Here is a 21,826-nt window from a genome sequence, read left to right as displayed (position 1 = left end):
AGTCACATTTATTGTGTTTGATGCTGCATGTGGTGCCATTAAATGCTTGAAACATAGAATCAAAATCATTACACTAACGGCATGGCACCGTTATTAAAAATAATGGGCTCACAAGTTGCAAAGGTCTGTTTCAAGCCGTTTTGTAGCTCCCAGTCATTGCAAGGAGCCTACGTCAAAGGCTTGTTGACTGACAGTCAATTATTTCTCCTTCTAACACAGCCGCTGCATCAACAGTGGTTTCACATACTGGACAGCTTGTCACAGGACTTGCAGCTGTGATATTCATCAGATATTAACATTAACTTAACAAATGCTGTAAATTACACTTGCATATGGATTTGTGGGAATGTCTATCAATCTAAATGTACAATAGAGACACCGCTGTTGTTGAGGGAAACCTCTCTTCAGTATCTGCTGTCACAGATGTTGTGACAGCTGTATGAAACTCTACTGAAATGGCCTTCTGGTTCACTGAAAGGGACAGCTTCCCTAGATTAAAAAAAAACTTAAGTAGTCTTTTTCAGACTAGTGTTGTGAAAGACATAATCTGTTTTGACAAATGCTTCAAGAAAAGTATAAATGTCCTCTTCTTCCAGTCTGCTTCAATCATCTTGTTTCTCCTTACCCACACATCGCCGTGTCATAAAAATCCATTTGTTCTGGGATCAGATAAACATTTATTTTGCTCAGTGTCAGTCACTAAGGCCTTGATCCTTACTCACAGCCAATAGAAAGACTTGTAGTCGCTTCAACAGGGACTGATCGAGCATTAAAATCCTGTAACTGTCATTAAAACTGTTGCAGAGACAGTAAGTTAATATGAATGCAGGGAACCCCTGCAGCCTCCAGACTGAAACACCTGTACACTGTATAAATCCTTTCTATTAACACCATTGAGATTCAGGGACTTTCTAAAAGTCAGTGATACAACATAAAAAAGTTTATTTTCCCAGCAAATGACACATTTTCTTATGCACAGTTTTATCCTTCAGTGCCTCCTAACCACATAAAAATAAAACTGAAGTCATAAAATTGAAGTCAATATTTTAAAGAAGTACTTACATGCAATTTACATTTCCCCCATCTTTATACAGTATAATCCTGGCAATTTAACAATAAAGGGCTATCTCTATTTTTCTCACAATGACATTAGTTTCAGGTACCAGGCTAGAGGAAGTTATACATTGTATTTATCAGATTCTGATTCTGAATATTATGCTTTTGCTCCATGCTTAATAAACACTGCATTTTATTTTATTTTCTCACTTTTTAAAAGTGAATCAAGCTCATTGCTGTTTGCATTACCATAGAAAATCAACCGATGGCTAAAATATGATTGAATTCATTAATTAAGGTAAGATCAAGAAAATTTTCTACTGCATAGCAGACAAATTAGAAAAAACCCAAACCCACAAAGAAACCAAAAAATGACACACAATGTAATACACATCTGATTTTTGCCTGAGGAAATAACACTATTCCATGTTTCCTGTGCTAAGAATTTCCATTACCACTTATTCAGCTGTGTTCTACCTAACCCTGAACTTCATCAGTAATCTCTTTATTATTACTTCAAGCAACAAATACTTTTACACAGCTCTTGTTCATCTTACAGCTGAGCTATTTACAAGAAACCAATGATGCTGACAAGGCACAGCACAATACAGCTTAATTCCCACATATGCATTAAAAAATCTGATCTGGGACAATCTGAATACATCATAAAGAAAAGTTGAAGATGAGAAAAAAAGGACAAACATTACCTCAGAAATGCAGGAAAGCCAGATTAGTCAAGATTTGTATTTTTAAAGAAAAAATAATTTTGTTCTGTAATCTTTTTGCGGTGCTAAATTACAACAATACCTCACTACAGGAAATATCTTGAAGAAGGAAAGGAGTTTTCCACCCAATTACTTAACAATCCAATAGAGCTGGAAAAGGCTTAAAGACATTTGTTATTTTGGTAGAGCAGAAAATGAGAAGTACCAAACATTTCTTCTAAAGTACTTAAAATACATAATCACAATCCATGCACTAATACTCATGGCTGCATTTAAGATATTCCTTTGAGGATTTTGTAAACCAGATTATCAGATAATAAAGGACCTGGCATCAAGTAATCAAATAAGCTTTTCTTAACAGTAATGGGATTTTAATCAATACAATGAAACTAATACAATAAAGGATGAAGTGAAATAAGCATGAAGATATTACTATTTAAAGTAATAAAACAAAAGGGCTCAGAAAAAAAATCCCACACTTCTGGAACCCTGCCGGAGACAATATGTGTATTTTTTGTTCCTGTACCAGCACACAGTGTTTCACTAATCACCTTGAAAAAGCTTCTGCATATTAAAACATGCAGAGAGAAAGTACATTGCTATTTTTCTTTTATAAGTTATCAGTAGGAACAATGATGATACAGTTTTATAAAGCATTTAAGAAAATTGGGTTCCTGTCCCAATTCCAGCAAAACATTTGGTCAAAAGTTTTAAATGTTTTTTGTAATCCCTCACTGCTCGTGATGGCTTTAGTGAAAGAATCAGCATTTCAAGCTTTTTTTTCCCTATTCCTGCCCTTTTCTTTCCTTTTTTCTTTTCTGTATTCCCAGCTGTAGACAGGAATAATATAGCATGGAATATCTTGCAAGAATTGTCACATAAGAAGTACCATATTTGTTTTTCCAGTGCAATGAAGATCATGTCTGCAGTATGTTCTGGATAGATATGGCATACTGGTTTGGTTTTTTTGACATTTCTGAAAGATAATGTCAGTGATAAATAAGTACTTGTGGTAACGTGCACAGTTGTCTTTTCAGTACCAGAGAGACCTTGAACTCAAAAGCCACCAAAATAAACTATCTTTAGGTCTATTATGAGTAACTTCTTGACACATTACATTACGTATTTGGAAATATGAGAGCAACACACAGGCCCAAGTCAAACTGATCAGAGTAAATAAAAAAATTGAGATGACTGCCCTTTCTCACTCCTGCCTCTTTCAGGAAGGCAGATTTCCAAAGGATATCTTCAAGGGACAGCAATCAGAGGACAAATTTTCTTTGATGTGTGGGTGAGTGCAGGGATAGAATATAGGCCAGGCTCCCTTCCACTCTCTAAGAGGCAAGCATGAAGAACTGCCTCTGCTACAGCTGTGGTCTCTGTGGAGACCAACAGGTCTTTTTTTAATAATCTGAAGTACCTAAGACATGGTTAGTCAATTCATGACCAATTAACAACAAACCAATCTGTGTCACAAACAAAATTTACTCATAGGTAGGCTTTTGTGCACTTGTACTACTCATGAAAATCTCAGATGCCAGTGAATCTTAATCATACAACAGGCTGAATATTCAAATGACATATTTAAACCTTCAAAGACAAGCCCAAAAGCTATTAGCCATTAAAACAATGCTGACAAAGTTAGTAAAGCAAAACTCAATTAATTTACAAAGGGAATTCTAGGTAAAAGATAGAGAAAACACTTCATTTATGGCCTCAGTAGAGCATGTGGCATGATTTGAAACAACACTGCTGGAAGACTGGATGTCCTAATGCCTGTTAGAAAATGTTCATTTGAAAAGAATTCAATTCAAAATGATACATTTTAAAATCCTTGTTCCAGTAGATTTCATTACCTAGAGAGGTTGCTGTATGACATGGGCAACCTGAAAGGTCAACTGGAAAGATTGTCACCACCAACCACAATTTGCTGGGATGTGTTTAAAACACATGAGCCTCTCCACAGCTCAGAATTGAATCAAGACATTTACATTAATGGGCCTTTGACAGACTAATACTCAATTTTCTTATACTACACAAAAATTGCACAACATGAGCACCACTACAAGATATATAGCATATGGATACCATTAAAGCTCAATTATAAGGAAAACTTGCTCGTTTATTTCTCTAAGCACTACTCCAAGGAATGTAGCAGCAGTTTCACAGATGTCAAGTGGAAATAGTAGCCTTTAATTTAATTTACTGAAAGATTGTTCTCTCCTATTAACTAATTTCCTCCTAAAGATGTGTCAATGTTATAACAATAAAAACGTCATTTTAACATGAAGTTTAAACCAGTGAAGGCAAATTGCTGGAACAAACTACTTAGCTGTCTTGCTAACCTCTTTTTATTTCCTTCTCAATAGGGCTCAAACTAGCCCATCATTGTACAAGTCCCATTTTGTCTTTACCCTCTGCTATATGGAAATGTTGTTGGTTATTGGAGGAGAATAAGATTCATGCAGATCTCATGTCAGTTTTTTATTTATGCTATATGGATTCCTACAGCAACATGATGCATTTTACTACTGCTTGTTTAATATAAAACAACAGACTATTCTGGTAAGTTTTTTAAAATGATATCCAGCCATACTACATCCTCTAAGCCAGGTCTACTCAGGTTATGGTGTGCTACAGTGTCAAGGTCTGCTCATTAAAAAGAAGGAAACACAAGGAGACTCAGGCTTTTTATGTGAGATTAGAGCGAGAACACCACATATTTTGGATGTTGGCTAGGTGTATCCACCTAACTAACACTTAGAAGAGAGTCCACATCTGCCTATTGGATAAGAAGTCAGGCTGAATGTTTTCTGCAACATAAAGACACGTTAGTGAGCTCCTACTCTTCCCTGCCCATACAAAAGTCAGTCTGTAGTGAGCTAAAAGTCAGTCAAGTCAGATCACAATCAGCAAAGTGTTGCTCCTTGGGCTATTAATTTTTAAGGTTCACTTGCCAGGCATTAGCTCTCTACTTGCTTTACTACTTACTCGCTATTATAATAATTTCAAAATTAAATGGCAATATAAGGGGAAAAAAACCCAGCCGAGTCAGCCTACATAGCATCAAATTGGCCCTGCACTTTTCAACATCTTCATAAATGACTTTGGACAGAGGTCTGGAAGGGATACTAAGCAAGTTTACAGATGATACAAAACTGGGAGGAGCTGTTGCCTTCCTTGAGGGGACTAAGGCCCAGCTGAGACACCTTAACAAATTAGAGGGTTGGGCAATCACCAGCCCTGTGCAGTTCCAGAAGGGAAAGTGCTGGATTCTGTATCAGGGATGGGGCAACCCTGGATGTATGGACAGACTGGAGGATGTTATCTCGGAAAGCAGTGCTGTGGAAAGGGGCCTGGGGGTCCTGCTCAATGGCAAGTAGAACACGAGCCAGCAGTGCCCTGGCAGCCAGGAGGGCCAAGCGTCTCCTGGGGTGCATCAGGCTCAGCATGGCCAGCCGGGCAAGGGAGGGATTGTTCTGCTGTTCTTCTGAGCTGGGGCAGCCTCACCTCGAATGCTGGGGGCAGTTTGGGTGCCACAACATAATAAAGACATTGAGCCATTCAAGAGTGTCCAAAGGAGGGCAATGAGGATGGTGAAGGGCCTTGAGGGGAAGCCACATGAGGAGTGGCTGAGGTCACTTGGTCTGTTCAGTCTGGAGGAGACTGAAGGGACACCTCACCACAGTTTACAGCTTTATTGTGAGAGAGACACTGGGGGCAGACACTGATCTCTCCTCTGCGGTGACCAGTGACAGGACCCAAGGGAATGGCCTGACAGAAAAACTGAAGTTTTGCTGATAAGATTCCATACCTTTTAATGCTGTGAGGAAAAACCCCAGATAGTTACACAAAGCCTTGATGGCATGCACATACATGAATTTGGAGGAACTTTTGGACATTAGTACCCACGTCAGTTCTGCAACCACCAATTTTCTCAATACATCTGAATGAGATACAGCACTGGATAGAATTTAGGGTTATATTTTATCCTACATATGTACAAACTAATTCTTTAATGCAGTATCTTGTAGAACATAATATCTTGTAGTACACTTTTTTTTTACAGAAAAAAAAGTGCAGCTGATCTGAAAGTTACAGCGTGATCAAACTGATTTACAGCACTGGACCACCTAATCCACCACAGAATTACTTCAAAGAATACAAAAGACACTTAAAAATACCTCTTTCTCCAAAGAGCTGCATGCCATGTAACTACTTTTGTTTTGCCATGTGCAAACTGAGCTTTATTACTGCAAATGCCCATGAAAATTGTGTTACATTGGTAACTTCAAGGAAAACAATTAGCAAATTTGAAAATAAAACAATTTAGAAATGTAGGATATTGACAAAAGGATTTGAAGCAGATTCAAACCATTCAATTATTTGAACAATTAAAATAGGAATTATTTGCAACCATGTGTCTAAAGAGAAAGAAAGCCAAATTCACTATATTCTTTATTCATTTGATTTGTTCCAAAGTGATTTGTTCAATATAACTAATGGAATAAACTGCAGTGCTGCCCATTTGTTAATTCTGAAGTGCAAGCTAGTTTATTCAATTAATTTTTTTGATATGAAGGACAAAATGGAATATCAGGGTCCTAAAAACACTGATATGCCACTGGCTGCAAAACACAAATCAATAACCAGCATAAGATGGTCACCAGCACCATGCATTATTCATAGTCATTAAGGTCAACTACAAACCTCAAACAATTTGCAAGTTCCATACTTAGTGTTTGATTTATTTGTGATTGCTTTGTTTGCATGTTTATTTTGTTTTTTGTTTTGTGTATCTGAGAGTTATGCATAAATAAAAAACTGACATGAGATCTGCATGAATCTTATTCTCTTCCAATAAATCAACAAAATTTCCAAGTAGGTCCTATCTAAAATGCCAAGACTTATTTGATTATTTGTTTATTAATTTAGAGTCTCAGTAATTCACTTCCCCCCACTCTGTATATTTTATTGTCATTATAGAGCAGTCAAATCTTTTAATTTCTGCTTAAAATATTTGATTTGGCTATGTCTCTGCTCAGATTGAGCTGGATCAAACAAATTATATAGATGGCTTTGCTTCACTTAGTTAATCCAAAACCAGGTTTGTGATCCCGACATGGCTTGAGAACAAGCAGGTCAACAGTACCAAACAAATATCCACTTTTAGGCACTTTTGCATTTAATCACAAAAAGCAAGTGGGGGAGACTGGAAGAAGTTCAACTCTTGAGCTGAACTAACCTGCTAATGAAGACACCCACACTGATTCTTGATCTTAGTTATTCACAAGCCCTTAGGCATAACCTGCCCACTATTTACCTACCAGTAATAACTGATTTGGACTCTCTAGCTAATGCTTTCTTTTAAAGGAAGCAATAATCTAGAGAGGAAAAGAACATGTCTGAGAAGCGAGAAACCCAAGCTTGCTAAATTCCTGGAGAATGTCTCAAGTACTAGGAGAAAAGCTCTTCTGGCAAATGTTGTCCATTTTCTGTTGCAATTTTGTCACAAAAGAAGTCAAGATTCACTAGACTGAAAACTTCTGGCTTTTGGTCTCCCAGAACACCTTCTCTAATGCATTCCTAATGAAAACCTAAGAACAAAATTCCTAAAACAAGACAACCAAATTCCTTAGAAGTCTTATATAAATAAATCAGGTGGTTTTAACTACCTGTTCACTGACAGTGTAAGGATACGGAATAGTTTTAGACCATCATAAGCATCTGATCTACATAGATGCTTTGTGCTTCTTCCCATTTACTTGTTAAAAACAAGACTAAATATAAACCATACTGAGAAGATTACAATTCTTAACAGAGTTTAGAAGATCACGTTTGATAGTTGCAAAACCACACGGTCTGCTAAAGAACATTTTCTCTTATCAGTTTTGCTGCTATGATCCTGGATGAAATTTCTGTTCAGTATCATCTAATTTCCTAATAGACAAGAGGCTCTGAGCTTGGGGTGACCCACAATAACCTTCATGCCTCATAAAGAAAGCAAGAAGGGCACAGTTACTCTCCCCCTCAAGTCACCTTGTTGTGCTAACTCAACACACCTAGGTAATTTCTATTTTCTCCTTGCATTTCTGAAAAACATATAGGGATAGGGTATGAAAAAATGCAGACTAGTATGACCATTACATTAATTGCATTGGTTACATTTATTAGTCAAAATTAAGTTAATAAGAGCTTTAGTCACATCATTATATTACTTTATTAGTTTTGAAAGTTTTTATCATAAGGACTCTATTTAATTGGAAGCATCTCGATTTACAGGATACATTAAATTCTCAGTAGCATTTTAAGACACTTCAACATATGCAGGTCAATGACCAGTAATCACTGTTTCATACAACTGCTTCAGAAGAAATTTCAGGACAACACTGGAAAAGAGTGATAGATGGTTCTAAAAATTACAGTTCTGAAAGACAAAGCTGAACTTCAGCTCATGTTATTATGGTAAAAGGCCATATCCAACATCTATGCTGTTAAAATAATTCTGAAATGCTAAAGATTATAAAAATCTGAGCAAGGATTAGAGAACAGTTGTCTACCTTAAAACAGATTATGATAATTTGTGAGGACTGCCAAATTACTGAAATGCACTAACTGCACTCATGCCCAGCTGCACATTAATTACTAGATTAGAAAGTTATAATTAATTTTCTTAATATCACTACACTGCTTTTCTTCCTTGAGTTAATAAAAACAGATTGCAATCAATCTTTGTTAATTCATGCTGCAGAACATAACTGCCATAGCTATTTCCATACGTGAAGAACACTGCATGCACAGCTCTTGCACTAATACCCTGCCTAGAAGCTGAATCTTCTGACATTTTAATAAAGTGCTGTAATAAAGCCAATAAATTATAAATTATAATTTGATGTAGTGTAGTTGGTATAAAAACCACAAAAGCTTAAAAATGAATTCTTAAAGAATCTTCTTAATGACAAAATTTAGAAGTGGATACTGTGTACCGAGGTATTTTGAACAGGAAAACAGGGTTTATTCATAGGCGCATTGTTGAAAACCTTCACTGCTGAGACTTGGAAAATTTCTTTTCAACTGACTTTGTCATTAGAAATCATCAAAAGTGCTGCAGACCTTTGCATATATTGCAAGAAATTTTGAGAACTAGTAAAGGAAAACAACTTTATAGATATATAGGGTAAAGTTCATCAAACTTCTCATCAAGAGCATTCAATTATAAATACAGATAAGATAATTAAAACAGCATTCAAAGAGCATATATTCCCCTATCTGTTTCCATATCTGCATTAGTAACAAAAGGTGTTTTTATAAAATGGAAGGGATTATTCATCTAAAGTCAGTGCACCATTTTTTCATTTTGCATTAAGCCCGCAAGTTGGCGTATTTCTCCACCCTCATTACTGCTTAAAATGTATATTTTTTCCCCTCTCCTCACTTTTCTTCCTTTGTAAAAGATGAGAAATACAAGAATTATAACATTGTGGCATCCAAAGTGTGATGGCTTATTCTATTTTGATCTAATAGAAGTCTTCACATAGTCAGTTTAAGTGTGAAAAAAAGGGAAGAGCAAATGCCAGCAACAAACATAGGTTGACAATATTTCTTATTTGTGTGTTTGTGATTTTTAATGTTCATGAAGTCTTCTGGGGAATGGTAAAGATAAAGAAATTTTGTATTTGTGAAAGACTAGAGATAAGAAAAGGCATTTTAACAGAGAATATAGCCTTCAGCAGAGGCAGGCACAAGCTTTTTATTATGTATTTTTTTTCTCCCAAGCTTCCCTAGAGAAGCTCAATTGTCAATTTCCCAAATATTATAAATATGTTTTTTATACATACATGTAAAACATCTATAAGTTTGTGCTGAGGTATACATAAACACCTCCTCCCCCCCAAATGTATACCAAAATACACATAGGCTTGATTAGCACTCTTTCCAGAATATTCAAATATTTCAATATATTTAAGATCTTAAGGAACAATGTACTAGATAATACACTCGGAAAAGCAGGATTTATGATGGATCAACTCTTCCATAAATGATTGTACCTAAAAGCAGCAACTTTAGTATGTGTCCCATTGAGTGGCTGCAGAGAGACAATCAACAAGGTGACCTCAAGAACATTAGGGATGTAGGAAAGCAAGGAGGTAAAGAAGATAGGAAGGAGGATGGAAGATAGGAAGGGGAGGAAATGAGTAACAGTCTGCCCAGAAGTCTCAGGACACATATGTGGGATAATAACCAATACAATTCTCAAATATTGATTTTCACCTGACATCAAACTGAAACATGTGGAAAACGGCTCAGAGAAGCAACCCCCAGGTCAGGAAAACATGATATATCCAGGACTCAGATTCCTCTTGTGGAGGATGTGTAGGCAAGGACAGAATCACAGCTCAGTAGAAAAACCTATTTGAACTGAAAATGATCACTGGTGTGCTTCTCCTCCAAAATCAAAATGGATTAGAAGAGGGGAGCAAGCATGGAAGAGGAGTAGCAAGTTTAGAAAATACATGAAGTAGAGCAGGATCAAAGATAGATGGCAATGGTTTTAATTTACAGAAAGCTTACCACAAAAAGGAACTGGATGATCTCAGAATCTTGTACTAAAAAATTGCAACTTAGATTAAATATCTGGATGTTTAAGGGACACTGTAAGAAACAACATAGCTTTTTACCAACCAAAAACTGGGCTGTTATAATGATCAACATCTAGATAACTGAAAGTAACAAACACAGCATCACAGACATCTGTACTTAATGCTGAGATTATTGTTTAAAAACAATTAGGTGTTCTCTATTCTGCTGGGTGTATGAAGCTGGTCATAAAGCTGAGAAAATGCACATAACGATCAGTAATTATGCAAGCAGGCAAGCAATTGATACTTACATCATATCTAAAAAAAAACCAAACTCTTGAATTCTCACCAAATCTTAAATATAACTGAATTATTACAAATAATAAACTTTTGTTTTTGTTAAAAGGTAAAGCAAAACATGAATCTGTATGAATGTTCTTACTATTTTGATACAACAGACTGTTTCTAGGGGAAAAAAGCCCATTTTGTGCTAATTTGTTGTTTTAAATGTCAATCAAAAAGATTAAATGGAAATTGTACTGCAAGAGTATCTGACATATCCATGAAAACACATATACCATGAATTTCAGAATAACAAAAGGTGTTAGAAGCAGTTATGAACAGTCATCTTAAAATTAAACATGCTTATAAAAATGGCACAACACACACTCCTCAACACCAGTACAATGAAACCGAAAACCACAAAACTCAAGTTTCACAGTATTAATTAGATTATGAAGTGCTAAAAAGAGAAGTTGAAAATTCAGATAATTAAAACTGGTATTTGTAATATACATGATGCACTGTAGCTGTGTCAGCTGCAGCAGAGTTTTGGCTGTCCAGCTGAGACAGCGCGGTTTGGTGGAGGTTAAGGAGAGAGCCACTTGCATCAGCAGCAGTAAGAAACCAGAAAATTATGAATAAAGATTTACCAATATTTACACATCTATGTGTTATCTGAAACCAAAGATGTACTTCAAGAAGGAAATTCCTTTTTGAGCAAGGGAAAAAAATCCAACATTCTGTGAAGATAACAGTAGAATCTGTTCTCAGTAATGATTTCTGGAAAAACACAGTTAGCATCTCTTGTTGATACTCATCATTTTAGGATGGTAAGAATACAGATTAAATATAAACATCAGTAAGCTATTTCCTTGGTCAATCTCAATCCTTACTATCTACCATTACTATCTGCCACATCATATAGATGCTTAAACCACTATAGGAAAAATAATCAAACAACCCACACATCTGAGAATTTAACCAGGTGTGTCAAATTCCAGCTAAAATACACAAGCAAAGCACTTTGCAAATTCAACCCCCCCAACACCCCCCCCCCCGCTTCTCATGGTCATTTCAAGGATTTCCCTAATGAGAAATGAGTCATGGATTTTGCAGGCAAAATCCTGCAAATTACATGTTACATGGATTGTAACAAATACATAAAATAAACAATTCATAAGTGACTTTCTAATTTGTCCATTGGAAAACTCTTAGGTGGAACAATCTCAACACAACTATTGTTTTTAGATAATGTGTTTTTTCTGAGGTAAATTGAATTGTGGTGGAAGAGACTGAGAACTACTTGTGCTCATTTTTTGCATTTAATGAAATCTGAAGTCTCTAGAAACTGGTTCCCTTCCCTCTGAAGGAAGCCTCTTTTGACAGTCACATTTTTTCTGCTACAAGAGTATCATTTACTATACACAGATGAAAATTAGGTCATACATGATACAAGCAATTAAAAGGGAAATGATCTTTAACCAAGTGCAAAGATGAATGTGCCTACACTCAGGTGTCAGCGTTCCCAGCACAGTCAGTATTAGCCAAGGAAAAGCCAAGCCCTGGGCACTTGATTTCAGGGCAGGACAAATGCTCCTCAGGCTGCTTCACAGTGCCTTTTGCAGTGTCCCACTCCAGCAGGAGCTTGTTCCTGCAACATGCACACGTATCTCATCTGGAACTGAGCTTCATCCTGCACATCTTCGCAAACAACTCCAACTGTCAAATATGGCAATTCAACACAAAGGGTTCCCTTGCAACTCCTAGGCAATGGGAAGGTATGGCATGCAAACAACTCCTGATTAGCTGCCAATTTTGAGGAGATAACAGCACTTATCCAGCTAAAGCAGGAGTGCGAGCAACACCCTTAGCCATCTGGCTCATTTATAAAATCCTATTTTCAATAAATCCAATTTCAAAAACTTGCAGAGGAGCAAGAATGGTTTTCTCTCAGGAAGCAAACTGAGGATCTGATGCAACTTTCCCACCCTATGTCACTGCATTTCAGTGAAGGGCTGGTTACAACCAGTCTAGCAGGAAATTGGATGTACATGCTTGGTACATGCCATGAATTAGCATATGAACTTCCTAATCCTGATTTCTTCTAGGGCAAAACGCAAAACAGTTCAACCTGCTTATCCTTCCCCTTTCTGGCACAGAAAACCTTTATATCTTCTTTAAAAATAACATACTAAAAAAAAGCAACTCCCCATGTTTTTAAGCCATCAAGACACAAAATCTCATGATAGTCAGGGAGAGTTTTGATACCCTGGGGAGTGTCTGCTCATAAGGGGTACAAGGCCCATGAAATGGATTCTCTGGTAGCCAGCTGGTTTCTGTGGGACTGTCTGGCAGCAGGTTTGTTTGGTTTTGTAAAAGAACATTACCTACTGTTAGTACCACAGAGATCTATAAAGTGTTTGTAATCGTACATTTTGTGCTGAGGAGTTCCATAACTAATACTCACATAGGCTTTTACACAGATAAATAATATGATAATTATGAACTTGCAAGTATCTATATTCATTTTACATTGCACTGATAAACTGTGTGGAAAGAGTGTTTAAAGTTAGAATCTGGGACTAGAATCTTTCTTTTGGCTATAAAGAAAGCACTTCAACTGAGAAGGATATTTTGCAATAATAATAATAGGTCCCAAATTCTTCCTGTGTTATTGCCAGAGGGCAGCCTCCCACACAAATTCTGCATTACAATATTGAATTGAAGCTGCTAGTTGAATAATAAAGCCTATCATTATGGGCTATCACCAAAATAATATTTTGCTTGGTTCTTTTTCTTTCTTGACAAAGAGCTACATTCCTTGAACTATCTCATGAAATTTTTGTGGTATTATTATAAATGAGATTTTTTTACATTGCTTAATGGTAAATCAGATATCAGCACAGGTCACATATACTGAATATTGAATATAAAGCACTAATCATGCAATGTGGAACCAGATAATCATTTCAGCTGAGGTGAAAACACAGCAAGGAATTCCAGATAAGGCAAAGACATGGCAAGGAATTTGTTTCCTGTGGTGTTCTAACATGTCCTAAAACATGGAAATTGCTAATTTTCTGTTATTTAACAAGCATAACTATTTTTCCATGTTGTTTTACATTCAATCAACTCAAGAAATGTAAACTTGTTTATGAATCATGCAATGAAATGAAATACCTGTGCTGAAAAAATGTAGACTTTGCTGAAATCATTCTCGTCACTAGTTACTTATAAATTAGGATGTAATTAATTTCCTCATCTCAAGATGTCAGTACTTTCAATTAATTGTACAAGGTCTTCTTTAGTCAATGGAAAGAGATCAGTATATCCAGACAGCAGATCATTCTATGCTCAAATACATGTTTAACACAAAACAAATCATTTTCAGAGAGGCAAAGTTCAGCCAGGATTCTTTCTTTGCATTCAGTGCTAATACAAATCCACACTGAGATCCAAATGCCTGAAGGCAAAAGTCTGCTTTCCATTGGTCTGTTTTGCTGCAGGGGAAGTCTCAGTGTTTAACTCAATATCCAAATCCTTTTTTGTTATTATTACCACTTTATTACATCAGTGGACTCATTTGCTAAAACCACACATACAAACATTTATAAAATATGTCTGCTACTTTTAGCTTTTTTCTTAGGTAATTTTGATTTCTTCCTCTAAAATTATGCCAAAATTAGACAGAATGGCTATAATTAAAGATTTAATCTAACCGCAGTTTCTGCATGATTCCACAATAACAAACTGTGCAGACATTGTAAGATTTTAATCTCTAAATTCTCTTTGAAAATAGGTTTATTTTTGCCAAATACAGTCAAATTTAAAGAATACCCTTTACTTAACTCTGAAAATCTCTGAAAATTCTGCACTTTTTTTTTTTTATTTTATACACTTGAGTTAGCAGTGCAAACCAGAAAATTAAATTATCCATCCTGCTTAAATCTCTGCAAGAAAGTGCTTCTTGTGTCACTTGGTAAAATCTTGTGTCACGAGTAAAAGCATGAACTGTTAATTCTGTTAAAGAATAGAGTACCATACAAAAATTTTGCAAAATAATGCAACAATCAATCACATTTCAGGCATTTCTGACTGTAAGTGGGAGAATCAAGCTGCCAACAAGGTTTACTGAATTTACATGTTTGGATCCCTTGGTTATATTCTCAAACTTTCTCAATGCATTAAAACTTACAAACTATAGAGGAATGTATTCTTAAATGCATTGATTACAACATTTTGGAGAGGTCACAGAACTCAAAAAGAACCATTCTGTTATATGCTGAATTCTTTCCTTAAGAATATTGGAGTTTTTCTGATGAAGTGCCACACGCACAAGACATTTTGAAGACCATGAGACTTCAAACATGTTTTGAAATTGGGAAGTACTTTGAAATTTTGAAACATTTTCAAGCAAATCCCATTGTTTAAAGACCAACATTTCATATCTCCAAGGTGGTTGGTTTATTGGCCACATTTCCACCTACGTGGAAAGTGCTGAGAGAGAAGATGCTTTAAATGCCTACAACATAAAACACTGCCACCAGCAGCCTGAAATAGCAGAGTGAGTGTCCCATAAGACAACATCACCTGTGTGTGCCATCCTTCCAAAAACTGTAGCATTTTAGCACAAAACTCCTCTCCAAAGCAGCCAGATTCTGCTGGGCAAGCTGAGATGGTGGGGAGAACCATCCCATTTAGCACTACTGTCACAGAACAGAAATCTTACCTGGTGGTAAAAAGTTGTTCTAAATAAAAAAAAGCTATGGATTAATTTTTTCTTGCTATTTTCTTTTTTTTTTTTCCCCACATGATGTGAGAGCAAAACCAGTGTTTGAAACTTTGCTATTGGCGTATCACCTTGCTCTGAATACAGAGTGGCTGAAAGGGCTCAGAAGTGCCAAGAAATTCTTGTTTAAACTAAAGACTTTGAGGCCTGGGAAGACTGGTGGCATAATTTAACTGTGCTGTACAAAACGTAGCAATTTAGAAAAAATAGTAATTTTCAAAGTCAAAAGAGGACCTTGCTTTAAAATCATGCTGACAACATCCCAGTGACACAAATATTACAGCTCTGTCACTTCCATCCTCAGTTACCTATGAATAACTACTTTGTGCAAACCACTTAGCAAGGCCCCTGCTATTTCATTTAATAAAATATCTTATATTGAATACAACTCAGACCCACTATTTATGTACAATCAGTATTAAACTGTAAAAGGCAAAGAATCCTGAACTGACACCAGACACAATAAACATTCTACAATTATGTCAAGTAAATCTTATTACTCCCTGTGGTTTGATTTCAATACAAATTAATCACATGTATTTCAAACTCCTCTTCTTTAACTTCTGTTAGGCTTTGCCACTCTGACCCACTCCAACAACACCTCACAGCTTTTCCTTCTATACAACACTTCCCATGTTCCCTTAAGCCAGAAATTATTATATAACTTAGGTTTGTCACTGAGCCAGAGAAACAGGCACAGTATCCCCCTTAGCCACAACAACACTTAGAAGCAAGCTGGACATCCAAAAAAACCTCCATTTCCAGTTTGTTATGTTTCCAGATATAAAAATATTACTTACTCTAGTTGAAACTTTTTCATTAAGGCAAGGCATAACTATTTTTCAAAGTTTCAGATGCACTTAAAGTTTATATGCTGCATTGATTCTTCATAACAAGGCAGTCACTATAATGCCTAACAGTATTGCTACATCACAGCACACAAGACACCATAAAAAAACCTTAAAACTATGCAACTGGTCAAGGTATAGAGAGTAAACATTTAATGGAAAATATATTCTTTCATATAGAAATTCTTCTGGATTGCTTACTGGCAAAGAGTAATGTGGTCTTATTGGAAATAGTGACTAAAATCCAGATACAGGTCTGCTTTCAAAGGGGGAAAAAGTGACATAAAGACAAAATTTCCATCTGAAAGAAGAAAAAAAGCAGACTTTTATGTATACTCTGATGTTTATTCTTGATTGATTCAACAGAACAACAGCAATCTTGGTTCTTTTCTGTATTTGACAATTGCCCATCATCCCATAAACACAAGTCCCACACAGCTCTCCCTTTAATAGTTACAGGGGTAATAATAAATAGATGTGTTAAAAAGATTATTTGATCTTGGAAACTTGATGCAAGTCTGGGTATTTGTTAAAATTACTTAACTCACTGAGTTATAATTTCAGATTTTTAAAATTTCTATAAATCTGAGAGGTAAATTACAGAAATACACAAGCAATCTGACTGATTAGTTATAAACTACTTAAAGTTTATAGAGAAAAAGAGAAATGACAGTTTTAGCATGGAGAAATCAGATTGTCGTAGCTTACTAGGAAGGAGAAAAAAAGGAATCTAGTGATATTTTCAGAAACTGTTATAGTTGGCATTGTAAAAGTACTGAAGAGGAACTATCTAAACAAAGGATTTGTGTGAGAGTGGAAAATAAATTAGTAAGCAAATAAAGAAATAAAAGTGGCTTTGCCAGTTTCGTGCTTCTTCTCCCCAAAAATAAGACTCAAACCTGTATGTCAACCCACCAGTGTTTTATACACTTCTCTCTCTACAGCTCTTTCTAACCCTGTTTTAAAGCCAGAAGAGACCACAAGTGCTATACCACACAGTTTACTTAAATGAGCAAGTGAGCCATAGAAGGAACTTCAAATTTTGCAGCAGAAGCATTAGTGAAAAACAGATGCTGAAGATGAACTGAAAATACAAAGCAACATCAGAAATGTGCAAGTGCAACTGAAATTTTAGAAAGAAAGAAAAGGAAATCCTGCTACAAACCACTGATTGAATTACTCGAATTGTACTTTAGAGACCAAAGGAAGTTTTTCAAGCAAACATACTCATGAATTGGCAAGTATTTTTAGCTGAAGAATAGTACAATGAACTTTTTATCATATTTGATAAAAAGAGTTCCACAAACAAGACTGTAAGTGTCCCATGATTACTAAGTGGTGAGGAAAGAGGCAGGATGAACTGAAACAATGGAAAAGATAAAGAGAATAATACTTCAGTTGGATGTCTTTGGAGCAAGGAGGCAAAAGCACATATATATGTTTAGACACAGAGGCATGCAAGGAGAGAGCAAGTCTGGCTATGATGATACAGGATGAGCAGAGAAAACCAACTATTTTCTGAAGAACATTTGCAAAGTTAAACAAATATCCAGCTCATCTCTTAATCCATAAATAATAATTTAAAAATAACCACTGACATCCATAATCTATTGTGAGTGTTTTCCAATTTGAAGCATAAATCAAAATAAAATCAAACAAAATACTAATCAGAAATGAGGCATATTAGATCTGCAATGTATGCAGGCTTCAGTGGCTTAGCATTTCCTAAGCCTGGATGACAGCATATTTGTTTACTCACAGTATTATGGAAGTCATCTACTGAAGGTCAAAGCTAGGCAGATGTGCAAGGATTCAGAATGAATAACCAAGAACCCAGCATTTCACGCCAATTTTTCTGCCACAGCAAAGGAAATTATTTCAGCAGAAGTCTTCTTTCACTTTTGTGCCAGGTAAGAAACAAATCCCTTTTGCATTACCACCTTGCACTTTTTTCAGCTGACATCTGTAGTGCCCCACATCAGTTGTTGTGAGAAGTTAGGAACAAACCATAAAGATCAACCACATAATTTGAACTATATGCAAAAGGAACATTGAAATATTAACAGTTAAGGAGGGATTTAGATAAAGGGCTATATAAAAGACATATTTTTAGCCTGAATACTTTAAGCATGCTTAAATATACTATGTGGAACAAGGTATCATTGTGTTACAATTACAAACATACACAAGGCTTTTGTATTCAGAATTTTCTCTAACAGCTTAAAAACAAATAACCAGCATGCCTCAAGCTGCTGTACTACTGAACTTGTGCAGAATTTATTAAAGACTGTTGTGAAAAAATTGTTAGCATGCATGTAAGTAACCAGCCAAAGTCCACAGATTATCACCAGACAGCAGTTAACCAGCCCCTTCAATGATGAGAAAGTTCAGGAGTCACTAACTCCCTCCTGCTCCCACACACAGATGTGCTTTTTTTGGCTTTCTACCTCACTGTTGCTTGAAAGGAAGGTGGAAGAAAAGCCTGTCTGAACTGACATGCCAGGGATTTCTGTAGGACTGGCCCTGAGCAGTTTACTGGGAAGCTACAAGCAAACATAGCTAATCAAGCAATATGTCAATGTCCATCCCCCTAGGGGGAAAAGGTGGACTCCCAAATACAGAGCAAGCAGGGAACAGCGGAAGATGCTGACTGTCAAGGAGGCAGGCACTCAAAAACCCCATCACCATCACATGCACATGTGAAATTCCTTTTTATTCACCTTCTTCTGATGAGTGATGCTGAGGTTTATTATCAGTATGAAGAAAGTTGATGTATACTTACGAATAAACAAATACACCCCACAGGTGTAATTTTCAATATTCTGTACCAAGCAGTGCAAAGAAACCATTTTCTTTACCAGCACAGTATCACAGGTAGCAGTCCTGTGTTGGACCAAGAAATTGCTGACCTGTCTGGAGCCAGACACTGGAGGCAAGAGTGACTTCAGGAAAGCAAGCATCTCCTAAAGAGCAACAAACACAGAGCTGCCTTCAAACCACGACTGCCCAAAGCAAAACCACTCCTTGGGAGAGGGTAGAAAACAGTGAGTCTCTTGTAGCCAGTATTCCACTTGTTTCTTGATATGAAGGACATGCTCATACTATATTTGAGAACAGGTAAAAATAAGAGTACAAAGTGGATAGAAAACTTTCAAAGAAGCACACGTCCTAATGCTCTTAGCCTACCTAAAACAACACCAAAAAGACTTCACGATGAGCAACATACTAACTGACAAAAACACTGTTCTGCAATGAATAAATGTATTTCTGTATGTATCCTTCTCCGTGCAACATACATCCACTTAAATTTCCCAATATTAACTATAGAACCAGAAGGACAAAAACTCTGCAGCAATTGTAATAGTTTTGTGGCAAAGATGGATTAAACATAATTTTTTATGTGTTCTAGTCACTAAAAAGCAATAGTTTTACCTCTTGATATTAAGCAATGCCCAAGGTATCCCAGTGGGAGTGTTGAAAGCAGGTAGCAATTTCTCTCCAAGTTCCACTGCCTTTTTTCGGAAAATCTGAAAGTTAAGAAGAAACCAAGTGTTGGAAAATGCACTGTTGCTCCAACTAAATTAATTTAGCTAATATCATTATTGACCATAAGGTACAATCCATCTCAGCCAATGAAGCATCCTTGCTCCTTTAGCGTGACGTCAAAGGAACGAAGCACCACAGTCTGTTTCCATTGCACCTGAGAGGTGAGAACTCACACAGTAGGAACACACAGTGACAATTCCCAGGTGACCTGCTCCTGGTACCAGTGGCATCGAGCCAGAGCCACCAGTACAGCCAGACCCGACACTGCAGAGCAGGACACACCTGGCAGGGGCAGCCAGGAGCGCATCCTGTGCTCAGGGAAGGGGCCATGAGCCAAGGATGCTGCTGCACCCTGGCTGGCTGGCCAGCAGCTCCCTGCCCCAAGTGCCACGTCCTCCTGGAGCCTGGGGACACAGCAGCAGCAAGGCCACCTTTGCTCTCTGTCAGTTTATCACGGGGCTCAGCACGCTGCAGGAGCCTGGTCTGCATCGCCACGTGGCTGCTGTGCTGCCAACCTTGCACAGGCAGACTGTGGCAAAAATACCCCCCCACATCACCAGAAAAATAAACCTCACACATTTTGCAGTACTACAGTCTTTATGGACTCAGCTGACTTATACCCAGAGAGTGTCAGTACCACAATTAATCAGTTATATATTGGAATATAACCCTGCAGCCAATGAGACTTAACTGATATGCAGCATCTAAAAAGTTTCAGCTTCCATTTCAAAAACATGAAGCAGAAAGACCCCAAGTTTACCATACGCTCACAAGAATGACAGACAATTTAACAAGAGGAACTTTTGTGTCTAGGTAAATAGTTAAAAAGCTGGAACAAAGAGGATTTTGCTTTCCTTCAACTGCCAGCTCAGGTTACAGTAACCTTACTGTTTGTGCACTGAGTACTCTACTAAGAGTTTTTAATTAGAAACAATATTGTTCCAACTTAAATATAGAAACCTATTTAGTGATTTCAATATGTGGCTGTTCAAGGCCTATCTGCTTGGAATTACACTGGGATCTTGTGCAACACTGAAAGGGATTATCCCAGGTGTAGTAGTCAAAATAGCAAAGTCACCTTCATTGTTCTCTCTTTCTAATAATGCTTCCTTTCAACTAATTTTTTCTCCCCAGGCATATTTATGATGGATTTATATTTATTTATGTATTAGAAATCAGTTTGTACATCTGATGCACCTTGTGGTGCAGCCATGCATATATGTTTATGTGAATATATAAAAACATTTGCTGGGCAAAACAAGATAATGAAGAAATTACTTTCCACAAAGATAAAATAAAATTTGTAAAACACTACTTTCTAAAAGCCTAATTGAAAGGAGATTTTTATTACTGAAAAATATGTGATCAGGAGTAAATATAAAACTCTGGAACAATCATGTTACTATAAAAAAGCTCTATCCCATCCCACAGTCCCTCCACATGATACAGATCTCAAGATGTCTCTGGCAACAGTCCAAGATTTAGAATTACAGTAAAAGATATTTTGAGGGAGGTTAAGTAATTTCAAGCCAAATTATGTCTGGAGTCAGAAAACTTTCTTGAGTGGATTGCATCAGAGTTCTGGGAGAAACTTGAAGCAAAGCAGGGAAAACAATTTGCCTGGAAATCCCTTCACAATCCATTATATTTCTGACTTCCCAGTTTACCAATTATATGGATTCTGATGAGAATTAGTTATGGATTTGTGATCTTTATCCAGCACATAATTCAGTCATCCCAAGGCTTAAAGCCTTGGTGAACACTCAGAATGAGTTGGTGCAGAACATAATCACCTCTTAACAGATTTCCTTGGGAGGAACAAGGGACAGAAACCCACCTGGAGTGCACAAGCTTTTCCTGGTTTCACAGCCACATTTTTCACCTTGGTCTGCTGAAGCCAAACCTATCCTTTATTATTTTAACACAAGTGAGGCCTCCCTCAGCCTTTCACAGCCTATGTGTGATCAACTCATCAGCCTCTCTGCCCTGAAACATTGAAGT

At 36.8% G+C, this 21,826-nt stretch overlaps 1 protein-coding gene across 1 annotated transcript in view; it reads right to left on the bottom strand.

The window, feature by feature from the left end:
• The window catches only part of MAN1A1 (mannosidase alpha class 1A member 1), a 139,380-nt gene that overhangs the window by 40,324 nt on the left and 77,230 nt on the right, over positions 1-21,826 (bottom strand). The window contains exon 5 of the mRNA XM_021547138.3: positions 19,712-19,806. Within this exon, the coding sequence (XP_021402813.2) occupies positions 19,712-19,806 (95 nt within the window). The remainder of the gene's footprint in view (positions 1-19,711; positions 19,807-21,826) is intronic.

The sequence above is a fragment of the Lonchura striata genome, chromosome 3, assembly GCF_046129695.1.
Source record: "Lonchura striata isolate bLonStr1 chromosome 3, bLonStr1.mat, whole genome shotgun sequence".
Lineage (NCBI taxonomy): Eukaryota > Metazoa > Chordata > Aves > Passeriformes > Estrildidae > Lonchura > Lonchura striata.
This window is presented reverse-complemented; position numbering and strand designations above follow the sequence as displayed.